The following is a 22,916-nucleotide window of genomic DNA, read 5'->3' as shown; positions in this document are numbered from 1 at the left end:
CTACTATTACTACTAATGATAAGAATAGGAGAGAAATATAACAACTCTTACAAAACAAGTTTATATTCAAATCCTTAAGAAATATTGTGAATTAACCTTAAAAATAGAATAAATTTAAAGAAAACTGATATAAAAATGCTAAACTTTCTTAAATCTTTCTTTGGTAAATTTTATTATTATTATCATTATTATTATTATTATTATTATTATTATGGAAAGGAATTTATTTAAGTCTCTCTCTCTCTCTCTCTGTCTCTCTCTTCTAAGATTAACAAAAACAAGAATGATTAATAATAAAATATTTACATTATACTCTCTCTCTCTCTCTCTCTCTCTCTCTCTCAGTCACTCTCACTTTCACTGGTAAGCCTAGTGAGAGCCAACCTATGTCTCAGTGAACCAATTACAAGGTTACCAAAGTCATCAAATGCTGGTTCCTCCTCTTCTTCCTCGTACTCTTCCACGTCAAAGCTCCTATCTGAATCACCTGGAACAGAGGAGGGAGAGAGGGAGTGGTGAGGGGGGGTGGTGAGGGGGTCATGGGGGAGGCGTTTGTTGGGGTATATTAAACAGGAGGGGGTCTATCTGTGTTCATATTTCTCTCTCTCTCTCTTTTTGTTTGTTTGATCGTTTTTTTATTTATTTTGTCTTTTTGTCTTTTTCTCTATTATTTTCTCTCTTTATCTATCTGTTTGTTTGTCTATTTGTTTTGTTTATCTTCTCTCTCTCTCTCTCTCTCTCTCTTTAGAACCTCCACTACTTTCCAAAGGCTGTAGTTGAAGTGACCTGGGATTTCAAGGGTGTTTTTACGGTTGCAGTGACAGATTAACAACATTTCTACATTAATAACAGGAGAAACACTATTGAGAACCAGGGAAATCATCTGTATTGCCTTGAAAAACAGTGTTGGAGAGAGAGAGAGAGAGAGAGAGAGAGAGAGAGAGAGAGAGAGAGAGAGAGAGAGAATACAGTTTACTTACATCTCAGCAGGTTTCTTCTGTTTGGTCTTGTAATGTAGTCATATGCGTCCCTGTTGGAAAGACAAAATAATAAACATCACTAAACAAACACTGCAAAAAGATGAAGGTAATTGAAAAGATGCATTGATAAATAAATAGATAGATGGAATGATAGATGGATAGATAGACAGACTGATAAATAGATAGATAAATAGACTGGTAGACAGATAAACAGATAGATTGATAGCAAATAAATAAAGGAGAAGGATGAAATAGAAGTAAAATTAATGAAGTGAGGAATAGAATAATAATGATAATAAGTGGAAAAATAGAAGAAAAGAATTAAAATATTTTGAGAATGATGAAAATAAAATAATGAATACTACTACTACTACTACTACTACTAATAATAAAGGAAGTAAGGAAAAATAAAAATAAATGACTTAATTATAGATGAGAAAAAAATAATAATAAAATATCAATAAAATAATAAAAACAATAACATTTTTATGAGAGACAAACAAACAAACAAACAAACACACAAACAAATAAACAAACAAACACACACACAAACAAACAAATATACATACATACATACAGACAGACAGACAGACAGACACTTACACATCATCATCATCATCATCATCATCATCATCATCATCTTCTTCTTCTTCTGGATACTCATTCCTCCAATTATCTTCTGCATTTTCATCCTCCTCCTCCTCCTCCTCTTCCTCTTCCTCTTCCTCTTCTGCCATTAACATGTTTTGTCTGAAAAATAAGAGAGAGAGAGAGAGAGAGAGAGAGAGAGAGAGAGAGAGAGAGAGAGAGAGAGAGAGAGAGAGAGAGAGAGAGAGAGAGAGAGACTTAACTTACTAAATTGAACTCAATTAAACTCAAGCATGCACACACACACACGCACACCAAAATAAATAAAATGAAATAAAAGAAATAAAATGAAAATGCAGAAAAATGAAGAAAATAAGAATGAAAATAAATAAATAAAATAAATAAAAAGTGAAAATATAAAAAAAAGGAAAATAAAAATGAAAAAAAAACTATAGAATAAAAAAGCAAATAAAAATGAGAGAAAAATAAATAAACAAACAAACAAAAACACACAAAATCACACGTAAACAAACAAACAAACAAACAAAACACAAAATAACAAAAAAAATAAATAAAAATAACAAACAAAACACACACCACCACCACTACCACTACCACCACCACCACCACCACACTTACTCGCACACCAGGTCACCCCAGTCCACAGTGCTGGGGAGGTAATAAAGGTCATACACAAATTTAACCTCCATAGGCTCTCCATTGCAGGTTATCACATCCTCTTGTGTCTGTGAGGAGAGAGAAGCAGGTGAGAGTGAGAGTGAGAGGGAGAGGGAGAGAGAGAGAGAGAGAGAGAGAGAGAGAGAGAGAGAGAGAGAGAGAGAGAGAGAGAGAGAGAGAGAGAGAGAGAGGGAAGGAAGGAAGGAAGGAAGGAAGGAAGGAAGGAAGGAAGGAAGGAAGGAAGGAAGGAAGGAAGGAAGGAAGGAAGGAAGGAAGGAAGGAAGGAACAGAAAGAAAGAAAGAAAGAAAACAAACACAAAGAAAGAATTAAAGAAAGAAAGAAAGAAAGAGAGATACCACACAATATATACTTCAATTATCATCACACACACACACACACACACACACACACGTACATTTCGTAAAGATGAAATTTCGGAGTCAAAAATCTTAATCTTCTTCTCTTCTTCTTCTCCTTCTTCATGTTCTTCTTCTTCTTCTTCTGTCTTCCTCTTCCTGTCCTTGCTGTCTTGTGCTGTTGTTGTTGTTGTTGTTGATGCTGTTGTTGTTGTTGTTGTTGTTGTTGTTGTGATGTTACCTCGAAAACTTGATGTTATCTGATGGAGGGAAGATAGTGTTATGCTCTCTCTCTCTCTCTCTCTCTCTCTCTCTCTCTCTCTCTGATATCACCACAATATGCTCTTATATTCTCTTTAAAAACACGTAACTTCTGGAAAGGTAGCAGTAGCAGTAGTAGTAGTAGTAGTAGTAGTAGTAGTAGTAGTAGTAGATATTGTAATAATAATAATAATAATAAATTTCTTCAACTAATCTTCATATAAATCTAGTAATTCTCTCTCTCTCTCTCTCTCTCTCTCTCTCTCTCTCTCTCTCTCTCTCTCTCTCTGTCACTCACCTGGTACCTCCTCTCCCTCTCCCTCTCCTTGGCCTCCCTCCTGCCAGCCTCCTTCCTTCCTTCCTTTGGGTCAAGCCTCTTATACCTCTGTCGCAGCTGCCACCCCTTCTGAGCCTCCTGCAGCACCCTGGCATCCACCCTGGCCTCCTGTTAAGGGATCCAGGACTGTTTTAGGGATATTTAAAGGGTTCAAGACTGTTTTAAGGGGTTTTAAGAGTGTTTTAGGGATTTTAAGACTGTTTTTGTGGAGAATTAAAGAGTGTTTTAGGGTGTTTAAGGGAGCCAAGAGTGTTTCAAGGATATTTAAGTTATTGGAGATATTTTTGGCTAGATGCCGGAAATCATGAGGGGAGTTAGATCTTGAAAGGTTTTGACATTTTCTGTTAATGAAGGAGTTTTTGGCTAGTTGGAGAACAGACTTGGCATGGTTCCGCGCAGAAATATAAAGTGCATGGGATTCTGGTGATGGAAGGCTTAAGTACCTCTTGTGGGCCACCTCTCTATCATGTATAGCACGAGAATAAGGGACCCAAGAGTGTTTTAGGGGTATTTAAGGGACCCAAGAGTGTTTTAGGGGTATTTAAGGGGATTTTAGAGGGTTTTAAGTTATCAAGTTGTGTTTGATTATAAGACACTGACATAAATGATGATAATAATAATAATAATAATAATAAAGTAATAGTGATAATAATAATGATAGTAACAATAATAATAATAATAATAAGAAAAAGAAGAAGAATAAGAATAAGAATAAGAATAAGAATAAGAAGAAGAAGAGTAAGAAAAAGTTATAACAAATACATAAATCAACTTAATAATGCATGCAAGAAAAGTAAACAAAGAAAAAAACAAACAAAAGTAGAAATAAATAAAAAATAAACAAAACAAATAAACAAAACAGCAAATTAACCTAAAAAAATAAACAAAACAAAAACAAAAATAAAAACAAACAAATAACAAAAAATAAACAAACAAACAAATAAACAAATAAATAAACAAAAAAACACCCAAATAAATTAAAAACAAAACCCCAAACAAACACACAAAACAAACAAACAAACAAACAAATAAATAAACAAAAAAACACCCAAATTAAAAACAAACCCCAAACAAACACACAAAAACAAAAACAAACAAAGAAACAAACAAACAAACACACACCTTAGTCTCCACCGTGGCCACTCTGGCAAGAATGGCTGCCGGCTGATCACGCAATCCACTGTCTGCTCCGCCCACAGCCCCCTCCACCCCCTCATCCACCTTCCTCCGCTTGGCCCGCACCAGAATTGTCTCCAGGGGCTCCTCGGCAGCGCGTCGTTTGATTCGGATGAGTGTGGCCATGTTTGGTGTCTGCGAGTTAGGTTAGTAGTAGTAGTAGTAGTAGTAGTAGTAGTAGTAGTAGTAGTAGTAGTAGTAGTAGTAAAGAAACATTCATTCTTAAAATTTACTAATGTGTTTATTATTCCAAGTGTGTGTGTGTGTGTGTGTGTGTGTGTGTGTGTGTGTGTGTGTGTGTGGAAAAGGGAGGTGTGTTAGGTTAGGTTAGGTTAAGGTTTTCACTTTAAATCTAAAATAAATAAATAAATAAATGAAATTAATCTAACCCAAAAAAATACCAAATTATTTCATTGCAACATAGACTTTGAACCAACACAACACAACTAACACAACTCAACACAACTCAACTCAACACAACCTAATTTCCTTCCCAACACACTCGAACCTAACACAACACAACCTAAACTAACCCGATACCTTAGTAGTAGTAGTAGTAGTAGTAGTAGTTGGTGCTCTCTCTCTCTCTCTCTCTCTCTCTCTCTCTCTCTCTCTCTCTCTCCCGGGTTAAACTGACAAAGGAAATACGGTACTCACTCCCTCTCCCTCTCTCTCACCCCTACCTCCCTCCCCCCACCTTCTAGAACACTTAGTAACACACATACACAGGCCTATAAAACCAAAGAAATTAAATAAACAAGCCTAACACACGCACTCACTCCCTCTTCCCCTCTTCCATAACACTTAACAAGTCCAAATTTGCCTGGAAATATATTAAAAGGGATAAATTACTCACATTTCCTTCCTTTGCAGACTTCCACGTACGAGGGTCAGGATGTAAACAAACCCCGCCGCGTCTTTTTAAAGGGACGGTTGCGTTAAGTCTTCCGCCAGAATTTAAAAAAGCAACACTATTTTCCAAAGGCTTTAGTTGAAGTAGCGCGGGTTTTCAAGGGTTTTCAAGGGTGTTTTTTACGGTTGTAGTGACAGATTAGCAAGATTTCTACGTTATTAACAGTTTAGTCTTTTTTGCCAGAATTTTAAAAAGCAACACTATTTTCCAAAGGCTTTAGTTGAAGTTGCGCGGGTTTTCAAGGGTTTTCAAGGGTGTTTTTTACGGTTCTAGTAACAGATTAGCAAGATTTCTACGTTATTAACAGTTTAGTCTTTTTTGCCAGAATTTTAAAAAGCAACACTATTTTCCAAAGGCTTTAGTTGAAGTTGCGCGGGTTTTCAAGGGTTTTCAAGGGTGTTTTTTACGGTTCTAGTGACAGATTAGCAAGATTTCTACGTTATTAACAGTTTAGTCTTTTTTGCCAGAATTTTTAAAAAGCAACACTATTTTCCAAAGGCTTTAGTTGAAGTTGCGCGGGTTTTCAAGGGTTTTCAAGGGTGTTTTTTACTGTTCTAGTGACAGATTAGCAAGATTTCTACGTTATTGACAAGAGAGGCACACTTGAGAATCTCCATTAATTTCTAAAGCCTGTAATTGAAGTGATGCACTGTTTTTTAAGGTTATCATGACATATTAACAAAATCTCTACGTTATTAATAGTAGAAACACTCTTTAAAAGGCTCTAGTTGAAGTGACACGGATTTTTAAGGGTGTTTTTACGGTTGTAGTGACAGATTAACAAGATTTATACATTGTTAACAGTAGAAACACTCCAAAAGGCTCTAGTTGAAGTGACGGATTTTCAAGGGTGTTTTTTTTACGGTTCTAAGTTAATAACACTGAATTTAAAGAGTGCGATAGGCGATAACAACCGGACAAACTCACGTTACGCCAAGCAAAAGATTAAACACAAGCAAGATCAAGGTAGTATTTCTTTATTCTCACTCTTATTTAAATATCTATACGAGGTTGAATATGAAGCGGTCATTGGTTAATAGAAGCATATATTAAAAACACCGAAAAACAATACTGCGTGGGAATAAACTTAACGTCTAAACATGCCGAAACTTTACCGTACATTTTTGCATGCCTCGCTCATGACAGATCTAATAAACTTGTATGTCACCTTTGTGCAAATAATACATAACTTTATTCTCGCTCTTATTTAAATATCTATACGAGGTTGAATATGAAGCGGTTATTGGTTAATAGAAGCATATATTAAAAACACCGAAAAACAATACTGCGTGGGAATAAACTTAACGTCTAAACATGCCGAAACTTTACCGTACATTTTTGCATGCCTCGCTCATGACAAATCTAATAAACTTGTATGTCACCTTTGTGCAAATAATACTTAACTAGCTGGAAAGTAGACAGTACACAATATTTTACTGTCATAGTAGTAGTAGTTAAAAGGAGGAGCAGGAAATAGTCCTATTAGACGTAGTGGTGATAGTAGTAGTAGTAGCAGTAGTAGTAGTAGTCTCTCTCTCTCTCTCTCTCTGTGTCACAACAAAATAACAGTATAACAATCATCACCTTTATTTTGGCATATGTATTGCAGCCTTTCCAATGGGTATTATACAGCGGCAAGGAGAGGCTACGCAATGTACATACAATAAAATAGATAATACAGTCTCTCTCTCTCTCTCTCACAAATAATATTAAATACCTTTTTCTTTTAATAGTTGGAATGTGGAAGGGAGTGACGTACCTGATATTATTAATTTGAGGTATTTTTGCGCCGCACTTTTCCGAATTGAAAAGTAGCGATAGGAAAAAAATAAATAAAAAAAACGTTTCCTAATTGAAAAATCTAAAAAAAAAAGAAATTAAAAGAAAAACACCTTTTCCTAATTGAAGTCAAGCTAAAAAAAAATAATAATAATAAAAATAAATAAAAATTACCTTTCCTAATTGAAAAGTACTGCTTAAAAAAAATTGCACTTAAAATTCACATAAAGAAATATAAAAAGAAAAAGCACATCTTTCCTGAGAAAAAATAAATAAATCAAAATAAATAAATCAAAAGTAACGCAAAATAAACAAAAAATGATAAAAATAAAAGCAATTTCCTAGACTGACGTGAACACATTTTGCTAAAGACTCTTCCTTTCCCCCCCAAGGCAAAGTGTGAAGGAACCAGCAAACTTAAAGCTACACAAAAACACACAATATTCCCTTAAATCTCATTATATACTGAATTTTTAGGTAGTTTAAATAATTTCCTTAAAAGTACAATAATTTCTCCACTAACTACAAACACATTTTTAGGAAGCCTTCCAGTCAACTCAAACTTACTGCTTTGAATTAAAACAACTTCAATACATATTTTTTTTCTTTTCTTCTAATTAGATTAAAGGAAAACTTAAAACTATTTGTTCCTTCTGTAATGCCACCTTGACTTAAACACAATATCAAGCTAATTCATCACGATATACGTATAAATAATATCTTTTGATTAAATATTCATCTGTCTGTCTGTCCTTATACCAAGTTGGCCATCACACACACACACACACACACACACACACACACACAGTCTTGTAAAATACTGAATAATTACGTTTTAAGAGTAAAATAATTATAATGAAGTGAGCAATGTTGTGTAAATAAAGTTTTTTTTTTTTTTTTGTGATGCGCACTGCAGCTTCCGTCTTGTCTTGCTCGGAAATGAATGAATAAAACAAACTGACTAATCTGGCAAAAATAAGTAAGTAAGTAAATAAATAAATAAATAAATAAATAAATAAATAAATAAATAAATAAATACTGTATAATGAGAATTTAACTTAGTCCACATAAATGAAAATATTACAACTTTGTGACAAGATATATAAAAACAATACACATTTTTTTATATATATATAATGAAAAATTGATATTACGTTGATATAAATAAAAAAAGAAAACTACAATTAAACCAACTTTTGTGACAAGATAAATAAATAACACCTTTTTTCTTTATTTATACAAGTACTGACAGATCCCTTTGTGCCATTAAATAAACAGAAAGTCTTATAAAACTTTGTGATATAAAGAGAACACAAGGGTTGGTGCAGGAAGCCATCAGACCTACACGTGGCAATCCCTGTATTAAATATGCCGGTCTGTTTAGTTGTAGTAGTAGTAGTAGTAGTAGTAGTAGTAGTAGTAGTAGTGGTACATCTGTCTGTTTGCACCTGTCCTCCCTGTCCACACCTGCGCAGTGTTGTTTCAAAGGTCCCTGGTGATTCGGCACTAACAGCCTGACTACTGAGTTCATGCCAGTCACATTCCAGTCACTGTCTCACCACCAGTGCCCTCCTGTCTCTTTCCTTACCAAGCTTCAACCTTCACTTCCTGTCCTGCCCTGATTACTCACCCTGAGGACCTTGTGTAGGGCACCCTTGTTGTGTCCCCACCAGACCCCCTCTTAGTCACCCTTGTTGTGTCCCCTGTACCACTTGAAGACCCCCACCAGACCCTCTCTTAGTCCCCCTTGTTGTGTCCCCTGTGCCACTTGAAGACCCCCACCAGACCCCCTCTTAGTCACCCTTGTTGTGTCCCCTGTGCCACTTGAAGACCCCCACCAGACCCCCTCTTAGTCACCCTTGTTGCGTCCCCTGTGCCACTTGAAGACCCCCACCAGACCCCCTCTTAGTCCCCCTTATTGTGTCCCCTGTGCCACTTGAAGACCCCCACCAGACCTTCTCTTAGTCCCCCTTGCTGTGTCCCCTGTGCCACTTGAAGACCCCCACCAGACCCCCTCTTAGTCACCCTTGTTGCGTCCCCTGTGCCACTTGAAGACCCCCACCAGACCCCCTCTTAGTCACCCTTGTATATTCAGCCCTCAATATACATACGCCATTGAACGTATACATAATTAGCAACATATTCAACGCCGTGCTATATTTACGTGTCAATGTTTGGAACCTCGTCAGCATGTATGTGTGAGGTTGGCGGCACTGGGGGCTCGGAGGAGGAGGAGGAGGTAGGGGAGGCGTTTCTGTTGACGAATACCCACCTGAGGGAGAGAGAGAGAGAGAGAAGAGAGAGAGATTATTGTTATTCTTGTCATTGTGGTAGTAGTGACTGACACACACACACACACACACGCACTTTAAACAACCTACACCACAATTACAACCCACAAGGCCCAATACTTACACAAATATACATTCAACAACCACATACAAGGCTGCTGACAAAAAGTAAACAGCCCCAGGGAAGGTTCGGATGGTCCCATTGTACACCGCAGTATAGAGGGGGCCCGAACCAAGAGGTATGACGGCTTCGAAGGATGCTAGGACTGAGAATATCCTCCCCAGTTCCTCCCCAGGCACCGTCTTGCTGATCAGGGAGCGTGTGATGACGAGAGGAAGAACACCAATGCTTGAAATGATTGCACCTGTTGGGTTCAGTTGGCAGTGAGTGTTTTGGGGTGTTATGGAGGTTTTAAGGGGTGTTTTGGTGTGTCTAAGTGTGTTTTGGGGTGTTTAGAGAAATTTTAAGAGTTTTTTTTTGGTTTTTGAGATTTTGTTTTTTTTGGGGTGTTTTGGTGTGTTTAAGTGTATTTTGGGGTGTTTTGGTGTGTTTGGGGTGTTTATTTCGGGGAGATTTTAAGTGTTTTTGGGGTGTTTTGGTGTGTTTAAGTGTGTTTTGGGGTGTTTTTTTTGGAAATTGAAGTGTTTTTTGGGTGTTTTGCAGTTTTTTTTTAGGTTGGGAATTTTAGGTATTTTGGGGTGTTTTAGTGTGTTTTGTGGTATTTATTTATTTTGGCATGAATTACACCTAAACACATCATAAACCCCAATTAAAAAATAAATAAATAAATAATAATCTGAATCATAGAAAACCACCAATCAACTTTCCCAAATCAAAGAAAACGAACTAAGCCAGGACAATTTCAAGGGTGACTTACTCAGATAGAGGAACCAGGGGTCTGTGGCAATACCCATTACAAACATCCCCATTATCTTGGACACACAGCCCACCAGCACCAGCACCGTGTCTGATACCTGCAGTCTGTAGCTCAGCACTGGTAGCACTATTGATGTCACTGTAGAGAGAGAGAGAGACAGAGAGAGAGAGTGTTTTTTGAAATGTGATTTTGTGTGAGAGAGAGAGAGAGAGATACTGTTGTCCTAAGGGATATTACAAGCGGGTCTGGTATATACAGGGAGAACACACACACACACACACACACACACACACACACACACACACACACACACACACACACACACACACACACACAACAAGAGGGTACCGTAAACAAAACCTTCAAGGCATAAGGAACATTTTTCAACTAGATTAACCTGCCGATATCCCCAGAAACTTGTGTGACACCCTGTAAATCTATAAAATATTGAACTACTGACTTAACTTAACCCAAAACTCACCGACCAATTGGATAAGGAGCCGAGTCACACTGAGTTCCACGTATTGGTTATAAGTCCAGCCAAACATTCTCTTGGTGTACAGGTAATCCATGCCAATCCCTCCTGTGAGAGAGAGAGAGAGAGAGAGAGAGAGAGAGAGAGAGAGAGAGAGAGAGAGAGAGAGAGAGAGAGAGAGAGAGAGAGAGAGAGAGAGAGAGAGAGAGAGAGAGAGAGAGAGAGAGAGAGAGATATTAATGTTTGTATAAATAGAAAATACAGAATACCTAAATAACTTGATCTAACCTAAAAAGACTTAATTTATGTAATCTAATCTAAAAAGAACTTAATATAACCTACCTTAATCTAATGTAATAAAACTTAATCTATGTAATCTAATCTAACCAAACAAAATATAATGAAAAACAAAAAAAATTAACCTAACTTAGCCAACCAAAATCTTATCGTAGGTTGCCATATATGAACTATCAAAATTCCGGACAGCTTCACTAACAGCTGATTATGGTCCTGATATGATACTGGAAAACACATGTACATTAATTAAAAGAAACTCAACTTATTTAGCTTTGCATATGACTGATAACAAAATAATGTATCTTTATTGATGAAGCCTCTTCTTGCACCGCTGTCTGATGTTTCTCAGAGGTCACAAGTCACTAAGTCATTGATGCCTTCATGTGCCAGTGAGACAAATGTTCCTGGTTTACGGTTTCACACCAACACTCGGCTTGCCACTCATCCCTGACATTTTGAAGCACGGGAGTTTGTTCTGCATCTCTGCAGTGAATTTACACTTTCGTTTGGGCATCTTGACAAGAACAAGTAATAGTTGTAATGACGAGGTCACAAGGCCGCAAACAGTAATCCAAGCTGACCCCTATCAGAGCTGGTGAAAGACTGGGGCGCGAGCGTGACGTCAAGTGAGGCGGCGTTGTGAAGGCTGCGACCACCGACTTCATTTTTTTTTTTTTTTATGTAAGGACACTGGCCAAGGGCAACAAAAATCAATAAAAAAAATTCTTCATCGAAACCAAACCAAAGCAGCTGCCACTCGGTGAACACCCCCCTCTCTCTCTCTCATCATTTCAACCAAGTAAATTTAATGTGATTTTTTAACAGTAATGATGGAAGGTGAAATTCCGGACATTTGAGGGATTTTCAAAAATCCCCCGGACGCAGATTTCGTTATCTGATTTCCGGATGTCCGGGAAAATCCGGACGTATGGCAACCCTACCTTACCCTAGCCTAACCAAACTTAAAAATAATGAAACACGGGGGAAAACCACCAAAAACCTTAACCTAACCAAACACAACCCAAGCAAACCTTACCCTAACCAAACGCATACCTTACCCTAACCAAGCCAAACCTTTACTCTAACCACATTCCTTAACCTTACCTTAACCTAACCTAACCTCAAACTAACCTAACCCAACCAAACCTTATCTTAAACCAACTAAACCTTATCCTAACCTAACCTAACCCAGCCTTACCCTATCCTAACTCACCAAATTCCATGACCATGAGGCACATCGCGGCAATAAGCAGGAGGACTTTGGCGCGTCCCTTGTGAGGCCTGCGTTTGAAAGCCGTGGCGAAAGACCTCCTCACATTATCCGTGTCAAAGAGGTCCGCGCACATCCTCCCCATGGCCACCCCGGAAGTCTGTTGGAGTCCCGCGGGGTTCGCACTGGGGCCCTTGGTATCTTTGACGCAGGTAATAACGTAAAGCAACGCAATAATGAAAATACAGGTCCCTGATGTGTATATGCCTAAATAACCTATGTAATAATAAACTATACTACTTAATAATATGCCTATAGGACTGCCGAGGCTGAATCCAAGGTCTAATAAGGCAATTCGGGTGGTGCGCGATCTGACACGAGTGATATCTGACACATAGGAGAAGCAGGCCATCAGGAGGGTTGACATGCCCCCCGTGAGAGCGATGGGGAGGCCGGCGAACAGGAGGTAGGATGACGGCAGTGTGGTCAGGTATGCGTTCACCTGGTGAGAGGTTAGGTTAGGTTACGTTGAGGTGAAATGGCAGTTATATCTCATTTAACACACAAACACACACACATAAACCAGCATACACACTAAAAAAGACCCTGAACAAGACAGCCACACATAGAATCATCGGTTATTCACGGCAGAGGCGCCTGAAGACCACACATTGCCATACATCGCTGTGGAGGGCTGGCAGGATAGCCGCTCCACCCCACACTGATGAGCTAGAACCGCTGACTTTGTTTCGTTAGCAGTGTCTCTCCTTGCAGTATAATCTTTAGTGTAAAAGTAACTTCTACATCTTCTGTCACATCACTAAACTCCTTATTCCCCAGTCTACCATTATCCCCGTAAACTCTAATAAATTCAAGCAAAACCTTCCTTTTTCCCCACAGGCACACCAGCAGGAGTCTGTCTTCGTGGCGAGGCGAGGACCGTGGCCTGGCCTGACACCTGCCACATAGACACTCAAGCTAAGTCTGACCTTACGCTGACCTGGCTTCAGTACTCAAGCAGTGACATTCGCTCACCCTCCACCCCACGCACGCTGTTCTCCCCGCCCTGCCACGAAACACACACACACACACACACACTAAACTAAACTACAACTCCCTTTCAAACAAATAAACAAACACTCCATTATCGTTATTGCGCTTACAATGACATAAATTTTAATAACAACAAACACAAACCCCAAAAATACAATCTCCTCCCCCCACACACACACACACGCACGCACAGTTCCTTACCACATAGACTAAAGATGACATTAAGTTTCCGAAGAGTGGTAAGACGATCGGCACTTTCCTCCCATGTCGGTCACTCCAAGAGCCAAGAAAGAGCGCAAACAAAACCGATGGAAGGCTGGTGATCAAGTTATAGTACATTAAGGTCACTGTCACCCTCTGCTGCACCTCCGCCTCTGTTGTGGTGTAAGAGGTGAGGTTCAAGCACACCTCCTCTGGGTACGCCATCTCTCGGCATATCTGTGGGGGATGATAAGGGTTTTTTACTAAGTTCATTTGGGATTTTGGGGTGTTAAAGGGTAGTTTAAGTGTTTTGGGGTGTTTAAGGGTAGTTTAAGTGTTTTTTGTTTTGTTTTCAAGGTGTTTTTAAGGTTTTTAAGATGTTTTAAAGTGTTTTTGGAATGTTTCGGTGGGTTATGGGGTGTTTTAAAGTTTCTGGGTGTTGTGCGATACTTTTGGTGTGTTTTAAAGTGTTTTGGGGTGTTTTAAGTTAGTTTTGGGGTCTTCAGAGTGTTTAAAGTTAGTTTTCATATTAAAGGATGTTTTTGGGATGATTTAGAATGTATTTGAGTTATTTTACGGATCAACAGAAGACAAAACAGCAGTAGGCAAGATTAGGCTACGTTAAGTTAGGCTAGGTTAGTTAGGCAGCAGCAGTCGTATTTCAAAGGCAGTTTAAGAATGTATGAAGGACTAAACAACAACAACAACAACAACAACAACAGCTTACCTTATCCAGCAGCAGATTTGTTGAAATAGTGCCCATCATCACTGCAGCCAATACATATAAAAACAGCACTGGTTCAATGGTGACCGCCCGTACCCCCTCACACACCCGACCACAGCATCCCCGCGTCCCCCCACCACGCCCCCCCTCGCCTGTGGGGTCCGCGGCGGGGGTGGCGGGGTCATGGGGGGGCAAAATTGGGTCTTGGTCATCTTGGTTCATTTTCGTGTTTGTTTGTTTGTTTGTTGGGTTTTTTTTTGTTGTTTTGTTGGTTTCTTTTTTGCTGGTTTTGTTTGTTGGTTCTTTTCGTTTGTTTGTGTGTTTGTGTGTGTTTGTTATTTTGTGTTTGTTTTGCTTATTATTTTTTTGTTTTTATGGTGTTTATTTGTTTATTTTGTGTGTGTGTGTGTCTGTTTTTATTAATCTATCTATCTATCTATCTATCTGTCTGTCTGTCTGTCTTATATTCTGAATGCTACATATACATCTTTGCAAAACCGTGAAATTAATACATAAATACAGAAAGGATTACAAACACACCACTTCTGCAACACTCTGTACTTGTCTGTATGTCTGTATGTCTATCCAAACTCTGTATTAAGTGCCTTTATAAAATTAGAACACACTTATAAAACCCACACCACTTATATACTTAAAAAAAAACCACTTATTTTGAGGCTAATGTACTTATAGAATGGAAACTTCACTTATTTCAAAACTAATATATAAATCCACACTTATATACTTAAAAAAACACACTTATTTAAGCTGAGACACTTATAAAACCCATAGTTCACTTATATATTAAAAAAAAACACACTTAATTTGAATCTCATTTATAAAACCAAACTTTACTTAAAACAATTATCTTTTCTATTTCTTTGTTCTAAGTGTGTTAAGTGTCTTAGGGAGCTTAGACACACTTATAAAGCCACACTTCACTTATATACTTAAAAAAAAACACTTACTTTTCAAACTAACACACTTATAAAATCAAACTTCACTTAAATACTTAAAAAAAAAAATTATTTCCCTATTCTTCCTTCTTCAAAAGTGTGTTAAGTGCTTTGAGAGAACACACACACACACACACACACACACACACACACACACACACACACACACACACACACACACACACACACACACACACACTTATGAAAGAAAACCGCACACTTTACTTGTTTATTTAAGGAGTTGTCTTTCTCCTATCAAAAGCAACTGATCTTTACTTATCAGTGGTAAAAAGTTATTGTGATTTATTTATTTATTTTTTTATCTATTGTTATCTTTGCTGAAACACTCTCTCTCTCTCTCTCTCTCTCTCTCTCTCTCTCTCTCTCTCTCTCTTCAAGGCCACAGAGATGACTAGCCAGGTTTTAAATAGTGTTTCTCCTGTTAGTAATGTAGAAATGTTGTTAATCTGTCACTGGAACCTTAAAAACACCCTTGAAAACCCGCATCACTTCAACTAGAGCCTTTTAAAGAGTGTTTCTCCTGTTAGTAATGTAGAAATGTTGTTAATCTGTCACAGGAACCATAAAAACACCCTTGAAAACCCGTGTCACTTCAACTAGAGCCTTTTCAAGAGTGTTTCTCCTGTTAGTAATGTAGAAATGTTGTTAATCTGTCACTGGAACCTTAAAAACACCCTTGAAAACCTGTGTCACTTCAACTACAGCCTTTTAAAGAGTGTTTCTCCTGTTAGTAATGTAGAAATGTTGTTAATCTGTCACTGGAACCTTAAAAACACCCTTGAAAACCCGCGTCACTTCAACTAGAGCCTTTTAAAGAGTGTTTCTCCTGTTAGTAATGTAGAAATGTTGTTAATCTGTCACTGGAACCTTAAAAACACCCTTGAAAACCCGCGTCACTTCAACTAGAGCCTTTTAAAGAGTGTTTCTCCTGTTAGTAATGTAGAAATGTTGTTAATCTGTCACTGGAACCTTAAAAACACCCTTGAAAACCTGTGTCACTTCAACTACAGCCTTTTAAAGAGTGTTTCTCCTGTTAGTAATGTAGAAATGTTGTTAATCTGTCACTGGAACCTTAAAAACACCCTTGAAAACCCACGTCACTTCAACTAGAGCCTTTTAAATAGTGTTTCTCCTGTTAGTAATGTAGAAATATTGTTAATCTGTCACTGGAACCTTAAAAACACCCTTGAAAACCCGCGTCACTTCAACTAGAGCCTTTTAAAGAGTGTTTCTCCTGTTAGTAATGTAGAAATGTTGTTAATCTGTCACTGGAACCTTAAAAACACCCTTGAAAACCTGTGTCACTTCAACTACAGCCTTTTAAAGAGTGTTTCTCCTGTTAGTAATGTAGAAATGTTGTAAATCTGTCACTGGAACCTTAAAAACACCCTTGAAAACCTGTGTCACTTCAACTACAGCCTTTTAAAGAGTGTTTCTCCCGTTAATAATGTAGAAGTCTTGTTAATCTGTCACAGGAACACCCTTTAAAACCCAGGTCACTTCAATTAGAGCCTTTTAAAAAGCATTTCTCCTGTTAGTAATGTAGAAATCTTGTTAATCTGTCACTGGAACCGTAAAAACACCCTTGAAAACCCGTGTGTCACTTCAACTACAGCCTTTGGAAAGTAGTGGAGGTTCTCAAGAGTGTTTCCCCCTGTTAGTAATGTAGAAATCTTGTTAATCTGTCACTGGAACCGTAAAAACACCCTTGAAAACCCGTGTGTCACTTCAACTACAGCCTTTGGAAAGTAGTGGAGGTTCTCAAGAGTGTTTCCCCTGTTAGTAATGTAGAAATCTTGTTAATCTGTCACTGGAACCGTAAAAACTCCCTTGAAAATCCGCGTGTCACTTCAACTACAGCCTTTGGAAAGTAGTGGAGGTTCTCAAGAGTGTTTCCCCTGTTAGTAATGTAGAAATGTTGTTAATCTGTCTCTAGAACCGTAAAAACACCCTTGAAAACCTGTGTGTCACTTCAACTAGAGCCTTTGGAAAGTAGTGGAGGTTCTCAAGAGTGTTTCCCCCTGTTAGTAATGTAGAAATCTTGTTAATCTGTCTCTAGAACCGTAAAAACACCCTTGAAAACCCGTGTGTCACTTCAACTACAGCCTAATAGCAAGTAAACATGGTAATATTAGTTACGATCAATATTTACAGAACACTCACTCACTTAACGCACTCGAAAGCTTCCTATCTTGCTAACCTTCCCCTTATAAAGATACAGACACTATCTTAATGTGAGGGTAAATTTAACTTGCTGCTTGTGCCTTTAATGTGTTGTTTTTTTTGTGAGTTTTATGAAGGAAATCCTTTTTTTATTATTATTAATCTGTAGTTGAGAAAAAATGTGGGTTTTGTTATTTTTTTTTTTATTTGTTGTTGTTGTTGTTGTTGTTGTTGTTGTTGTTGTTGTTGTTTGGTATATGTGGTATTTAAATTTTTACTTAGATTTTTATTGAATACCCAAAAACACTCTTCTACTACTACTACTACTACTACTACTTTTTACTATTTCTACTTTTAATTCTTGTATTTTTTTTTGTTCTATATTATTACCACTAATATTACTACTACTACTACTACTACTACTAATAATAATAATAATACTTATATTTTTTTTTCTTCTTCTTCTTCTTCTTGTAACCCTATTCAGTTCAAGTTACAGGGTGCCACAAAAACATTCACATTTACACTAACAATTTCCTAACTTAATTGTACTATTGGTCTCTCTCTACCTGAGCTGTGTGTGTGTGTGTGTGTGTGTGTGTGTGTGTGTGTTGTGTGTGTGTGTGTGTGTGTGTGTGTTACAGTGAGATTCAGAATGTGTTGTGTGGGACTTTTGTTTTTTTGTTTTTTTTTTGCATCACTCTGTAAAAAAAAAAGGGAAAAAAACAAAATATATGAATATACAAAAATATTATCACAAATCTATGACTACTCTGATAATTGAGATATTTATTTATTTATTTATTTATTTATTTATTTATTTATTTATATATTATTATTATTATTATTATTATTATTCTTTTCATTTCTCATTTTAATTTCATGCAGTTAGTGTTTAATATACTCTGGGTTAGGTTAGGTTAAGGTAAATTTGTAAAGAAAAAAAATATTACTCTCTCTCTCTCTCTCTCTCTCTCTCTCTCTCTCTCTCTCTCTCTCTCTCTCTCTCTGTCAGCACACCTCCACACAGTTATATAACGTTCTGACTCACTCAATGTTGCAACGCTCACAGAATAAAAAAAATATATATAGATAAACAAACTTTTTTTCTTGTTCTCTTAAAAGATATTTCTGAGGTCATAAAGGGTTATTACTACTTCATCAACTACTCGTCAATATTTATCCAGTCTACCCTAAATACACATACACACCCTAAGAAAAAGGAAAAAAAGAGAAAATAGGGCTTAAAATATATCATTAATCTTTTCTAACCTTCAAAATTACTCATATTTCTCCTCTTACGTTAACTAATCACTCATTTATTCACTTTCTACTTATCACACGCAGCAATTCTCATATTTCTCCTCTCATGTTAACTAATCACTCATTTATTCACTTCCTACTTATCACACGCAGCAATACTCATCAATTTACCTCGAACCAACCCAAGAAAACAATAAAAAACGATCAAAATAAAGAAAAAATATATATCTTCCGGTTAAAATCGTTCATATTTTTACTCACAAGCTTATTACGCAAACACCCAACGCTGTACTTATCACACACACATCAAGGAACACCAATAACCAACCTATCTACCCAAAATACACCTAGAAAAAACAAAGAAAACGAAGGAAAATTATGAAAAAAAGACAAAAAAAAAAAAACGCACTTTGAAAATCCAACTGAGATTCTGTTGTCGTCTACCCCTCCCTTCATCTAATATATTCTTAATTTTACCTATAATAACCATCTAATCTCCGTCCCCAGGTATGTACGAGGAGCTTACTTGTTAATCAATAAGGTGTGAGGGCCAGCATCCTTCCTCTCTCCTCGCTGGGCTTAAATTGAAGCGGGGAAGATAAAGGAGAGCGATGCAAGGCTGTCAGCTGGGCCCGCAGTGATGCCAAGCCCGTGGGGGTATCTCTCTCTCTTTCTCTCTTTCTCTCTTTCTCTCTCTCTCTCTCTCTCTCTCCGGTTCCTTCCACTCTCCCTTAAACAGTAGTAGTATTAGTAGTAGTAGTAGTAGTAGTTGTAGTAGTAGTAATAGTAGTAATAGTAGTAGTAGTAGTAGTAGTTAGGTCAGTATGATTAATGTAATGGTTATGACTAAGAGGAAGGGATGTGGAGGGCAGGGGAGGGAGGAAAGGGGGGAAGGGAAGTGAAGGGAGGGGAGGGGGGGAGGGAGGGGATAATTGTACAGGAAAATTATATAATTCTCCAAATGCTAATATGTTCTTGCTAATTTTGATAAATGGTTTAATAGTTCTCTATTTATATGTTTGTGTGTCTGTCTGTCTATGTTTATCTATCTGTCTGTCTGTCTGTCTGTCTATCTATAACGATCTGTGTATCTATCTATCTATCTATCTATCTATCTATCAGTTTATCATCTATCTAACGAGAAAAACTGAGTCTTGGGGCCTGGGGTCAGTGGGGTCAACCTTGGGCACAGCGAACAAGGTCATATCTGGGTCAATGAGTTCATTTTCTTGGGTACGAAATGAACAAAGGTCCTGTTGAGTCACTGGCATAAGAATCCACTCAGTACCTCACGAATCTATTTAAAATACCACCTATTTCATTTTTTGCAGTTAACTTTTCTTGGTTCATCTGAATTCGTTTTTTATGTTCGTATTTTTTAGTGTTTATTTTTTATATTTTCACAACGCCGTTCTTTTATTTTTTTTGATGTCGACTTTTTAACCCCCGAGTCGTTTTGAAATTTTGCAGCGGCGGCGCCCAAAACTAAATCAATGCCTGTCAATCTATCCATCAATTTCTCTCTCTCTCTCTCTCTCTCTCTCTCTCTCTCTCTCTCTCTCTCTCTCTCTCTCTCTCTCTCTCTCTCTCTCTCTCTCTCTCTCTCTCAACATAGCAACAACAGAGGGCGTGAACGTCGGTCTGGTAACACTGTCATGACACACGTGTTTCTGTTTATATAACTCAGCTGTTGTACTGTACACGCGCACGCTCTCTCTCCTCTCTCTCTCTCTCTCTCTCTCTCTCTCTCTCTCTCTCTCTCTCTCTCTCTCTCTCTCTCGCTGGAGGTCTTTTGTTTACATGTAACTTGAGAGAGAGAGAGAGAGAGAGAGAGAGAGAGAGAGAGAGAGAGAGAGAGAGAGAGATCGTTTGACAGAAGGAAGGAAGGAAGAAAGGAGGAACGGAGAAAAGAAGGAAGAAATTGAGGAAAGAATAAAAGAGTAGAAGAATTTTATCTAATTACTTTATTATTATTATTATTATTATTATTATTATTATTATTATTATTATTATTATTATTACTACTACTACTAATACTAATACTACCACCACTACTACTACTACTACTACTACTACTACTATTTTAACAGTAATTAATATAGTTTTAAATGTTTTACTTAAATATACTAATAAGATTATATTTATGTTATTTGAATTACAACAATTATTTTAGAAGATTATAATTACGAGTTAATGTATTAGGTAACTCTCTCTCTCTCTCTCTCTCTCTCTCTCTCTCTCTCTCTCTCTCTCTCTCTCTCTCTCTCTCTCTCTCTCTCTTCCTTCTTTCATTTATTCATTCCTTCATTCAATATTTCCTTATTCCTTTCTTCCTTCCTTCCTCCATTCTCCTGTTTTATCATTCCTTCATTAATTTCTCTCCCTTTCTTATTCCTTTCCTTCCTTCTTTCCTAATCTAACCATACCCCCTCTCTCTCTCTCTCTCTCTCTCTCTCTCTCTCTCTCTCTCTCTCTCTCTCTCTCTCTCTCTCTCTCTCTCTCTCTCTCTCTCTCTCTCTCTCTCTCTCTATTTCTTCTCCCTTCTCTGCATGTGTTCAGTCAGGATAAGGTCAGCACACACCAGAGAGGAGGGGGAGCCAGCGAGAAAGGCCACATCCCAGGGAGTTTCTTGGTACCTGTAATAAAGGATCGAACAGGTGTTTTATAGAGTCAAATCCCTTTTAGAAGTGTCTCGATCCCTTTTAACACTATTCGATCCCAAGTTTCAGGGATTTTAAGGGTTCCAGTGGCTGTTTCTATCCTAAGTTGGGGTTTTTAGTGTTTGTTTGGTTGGGATTTCGGTTTAACTTCCACTGCAGCCTGTTAAACTGTCACTGGAACCTTGAAAACACCCTTGAAAACCCCAATAACTTCCACTGCAGCCTGTTAAACTGTTAAACTGTCACTGGAACCTTGAAAACACCCTTGAAAACCCCAATAACTTCCACTGCAGCCTGTTAAACTGTTAAACTGTCACTGGAACCATGAAAACACCCTTGAAAACCCCAATAACTTCCACTGCAGCCTGTTAAACTGTTAAACTGTCACTGGAACCTTGAAAACACCCTTGAGAACCCCTGTAACTTCCCTTGCAGCCTGTTAAACTGTTAAACTGTCACTGGAACCTTGAAAACACCCTTGAAAACCCCAATAACTTCCCCTGCAGCCTGTTAAACTGTTAAACTGTCACTGGAACCTTGAAAACACCCTTGAGAACCCCAATAACTTCCCTTGCAGCCTGTTAAACTGTTAAACTGTCACTGGAACCTTGAAAACACCCTTGAGAACCCCAATAACTTCCCCTGCAGCCTGTTAAACTGTTAAACTGTCACTGGAACCTTGAAAACACCCTTGAGAACCCCAATAACTTCCCTTGCAGCCTGTTAAACTGTTAAACTGTCACTGGAACCTTGAAAACACCCTTGAGAACCCCAATAACTTCCCCTGCAGCCTGTTAAACTGTTAAACTGTCACTGGAACCTTGAAAACACCCTTGAGAACCCCAATAACTTCCACTGCAGCCTGTTAAACTGTTAAACTATCACTGGAACCTTGAAAACACCCTTGAAAACCCCAATAACTTCCACTGCAGCCTGTTAAACTGTTAAACTGTCACTGGAACCTTGAAAATACCCTTGAGAACCCCAATAACACCCACTGGAACCCTTGATAACCCCTTCCAAATCTCTCTGTACTGTTATCTAACCTGTTCTTAGCATCTGTTGGGGCGCCCTTGGCCAGCAGCGCGGCTACAGAGTGCACACGCCCCCTCTCTGCTGCCAGGTGCAGGGGCGTGTCCTTGGCAGCGTTGAAGGAGGTGGGAGAGGCGCCGTACTCCATCAGAAGTTGTACAAAGGGGTGCCCACCAATCCTTGCAGCGCAGTGGAGGGCAGTGTCCCCCAGCTCACTCTCACGTGCTGGAGAGAGGGAGAGGGACATGGGGAGAGAGAGAGAGAGGTAGACAGAGAGATGATCTTTGTTCTTACTGACAGAGAGAGAGAGAGAGAGAGAGAGAGAGAGAGAGAGAGAGAGAGAGAGAGAGAGAGAGAGAGAGAGAGACATTTACAAGCTACAGGAAGAGAGAGAGAGAGATTACAAACTACAGGAAGAGAGAGAGAGATAAGTTGTACTCTCTCTCTCTCTCTCTCTCTCTCTCTCTCTCTCTCTCTCTCTCTCTCTCTCTCTCTCTCTCTCTCTCTGGATTATGAAAGAAAGATGAAGAACTCGCTCTCACTCACAAAGAGAGAGAGAGAGAGAGAGAGAGAGAGAGAGAGAGAGAGAGAGAGAGAGAACAATATCACCAATAACAACAACA

At 38.2% G+C, this 22,916-nt stretch overlaps 2 protein-coding genes across 4 annotated transcripts; both read right to left on the bottom strand.

Annotated features, from left to right (window-relative positions):
- Positions 1-45: 45 nt before the first annotated feature.
- Positions 46-6,707, bottom strand: LOC135096549 (probable RNA polymerase II nuclear localization protein SLC7A6OS). 3 transcript variants are annotated; one of them, XM_063998116.1, is made up of 8 exons: positions 5,234-6,707; positions 4,324-4,512; positions 3,163-3,309; positions 2,663-2,863; positions 2,208-2,314; positions 1,584-1,730; positions 981-1,030; positions 46-487 (listed from the first exon to the last, which is right to left on the bottom strand). In XM_063998116.1, exons 2-8 carry the CDS (start codon positions 4,501-4,503, stop codon positions 342-344), a joined length of 978 nt encoding a protein of 325 aa, XP_063854186.1. In that variant the 5' UTR covers positions 4,504-4,512; positions 5,234-6,707; the 3' UTR covers positions 46-341. The 3 variants fall into 3 exon arrangements, with proteins under 3 accessions (XP_063854186.1, XP_063854187.1, XP_063854188.1); XM_063998117.1 differs by lacking the exon at positions 5,234-6,707 and adding an exon at positions 4,918-4,985; XM_063998118.1 differs by lacking the exon at positions 1,584-1,730.
- Positions 6,708-6,861: 154 nt separating this feature from the next.
- LOC135096545 (proton-coupled folate transporter-like) lies at positions 6,862-22,446 on the bottom strand. Its single transcript, XM_063998112.1, has 9 exons — positions 22,308-22,446; positions 19,128-19,331; positions 14,202-18,040; positions 13,475-13,711; positions 12,224-12,722; positions 10,720-10,821; positions 10,239-10,376; positions 9,485-9,725; positions 6,862-9,341 (listed from the first exon to the last, which is right to left on the bottom strand). The coding sequence occupies exons 3-9, from the start codon at positions 14,418-14,420 to the stop codon at positions 9,230-9,232; spliced, it is 1,548 nt and encodes a 515-aa protein (XP_063854182.1). The 5' UTR covers positions 14,421-18,040; positions 19,128-19,331; positions 22,308-22,446; the 3' UTR covers positions 6,862-9,229.
- Between the last annotated feature and the right edge of the window lie 470 nt (positions 22,447-22,916).

The sequence above is a fragment of the Scylla paramamosain genome, unplaced genomic scaffold, assembly GCF_035594125.1.
Source record: "Scylla paramamosain isolate STU-SP2022 unplaced genomic scaffold, ASM3559412v1 Contig4, whole genome shotgun sequence".
NCBI classification, from domain to species: Eukaryota; Metazoa; Arthropoda; class Malacostraca; order Decapoda; family Portunidae; genus Scylla; species Scylla paramamosain.
Note: the sequence above shows the minus strand (reverse complement) of the source record. Positions and strands in the feature narration are given on the sequence as shown.

Bases quoted from the DNA above. Each gene is read 5' to 3' on its own strand.
- LOC135096549 (XM_063998116.1), bottom strand. From the start codon at position 4,503: ATGGCCACACTCATCCGAATCAAACGACGCGCTGCCGAGGAGCCCCTG. The intron at 2,315-2,662 runs GTACGTGTGTGT...CTCTCCTCACAG, and splicing joins AAATTTCATCTTTACGAAAT to ACACAAGAGGATGTGATAAC. The intron at 1,031-1,583 runs GTAAGTGTCTGT...TCTTTCCAACAG, and splicing joins GATGATGATGATGATGATGT to GGACGCATATGACTACATTA.
- LOC135096545 (XM_063998112.1), bottom strand. From the start codon at position 14,420: ATGAACCAAGATGACCAAGACCCAATTTTGCCCCCCCATGACCCCGCC. The intron at 13,712-14,201 runs GTAAGCTGTTGT...CATCCCCCACAG, and splicing joins CAAATCTGCTGCTGGATAAG to ATATGCCGAGAGATGGCGTA. The intron at 10,822-12,223 runs GTGAGTTAGGAT...TCTCTCTCACAG, and splicing joins CCTCATGGTCATGGAATTTG to GAGGGATTGGCATGGATTAC.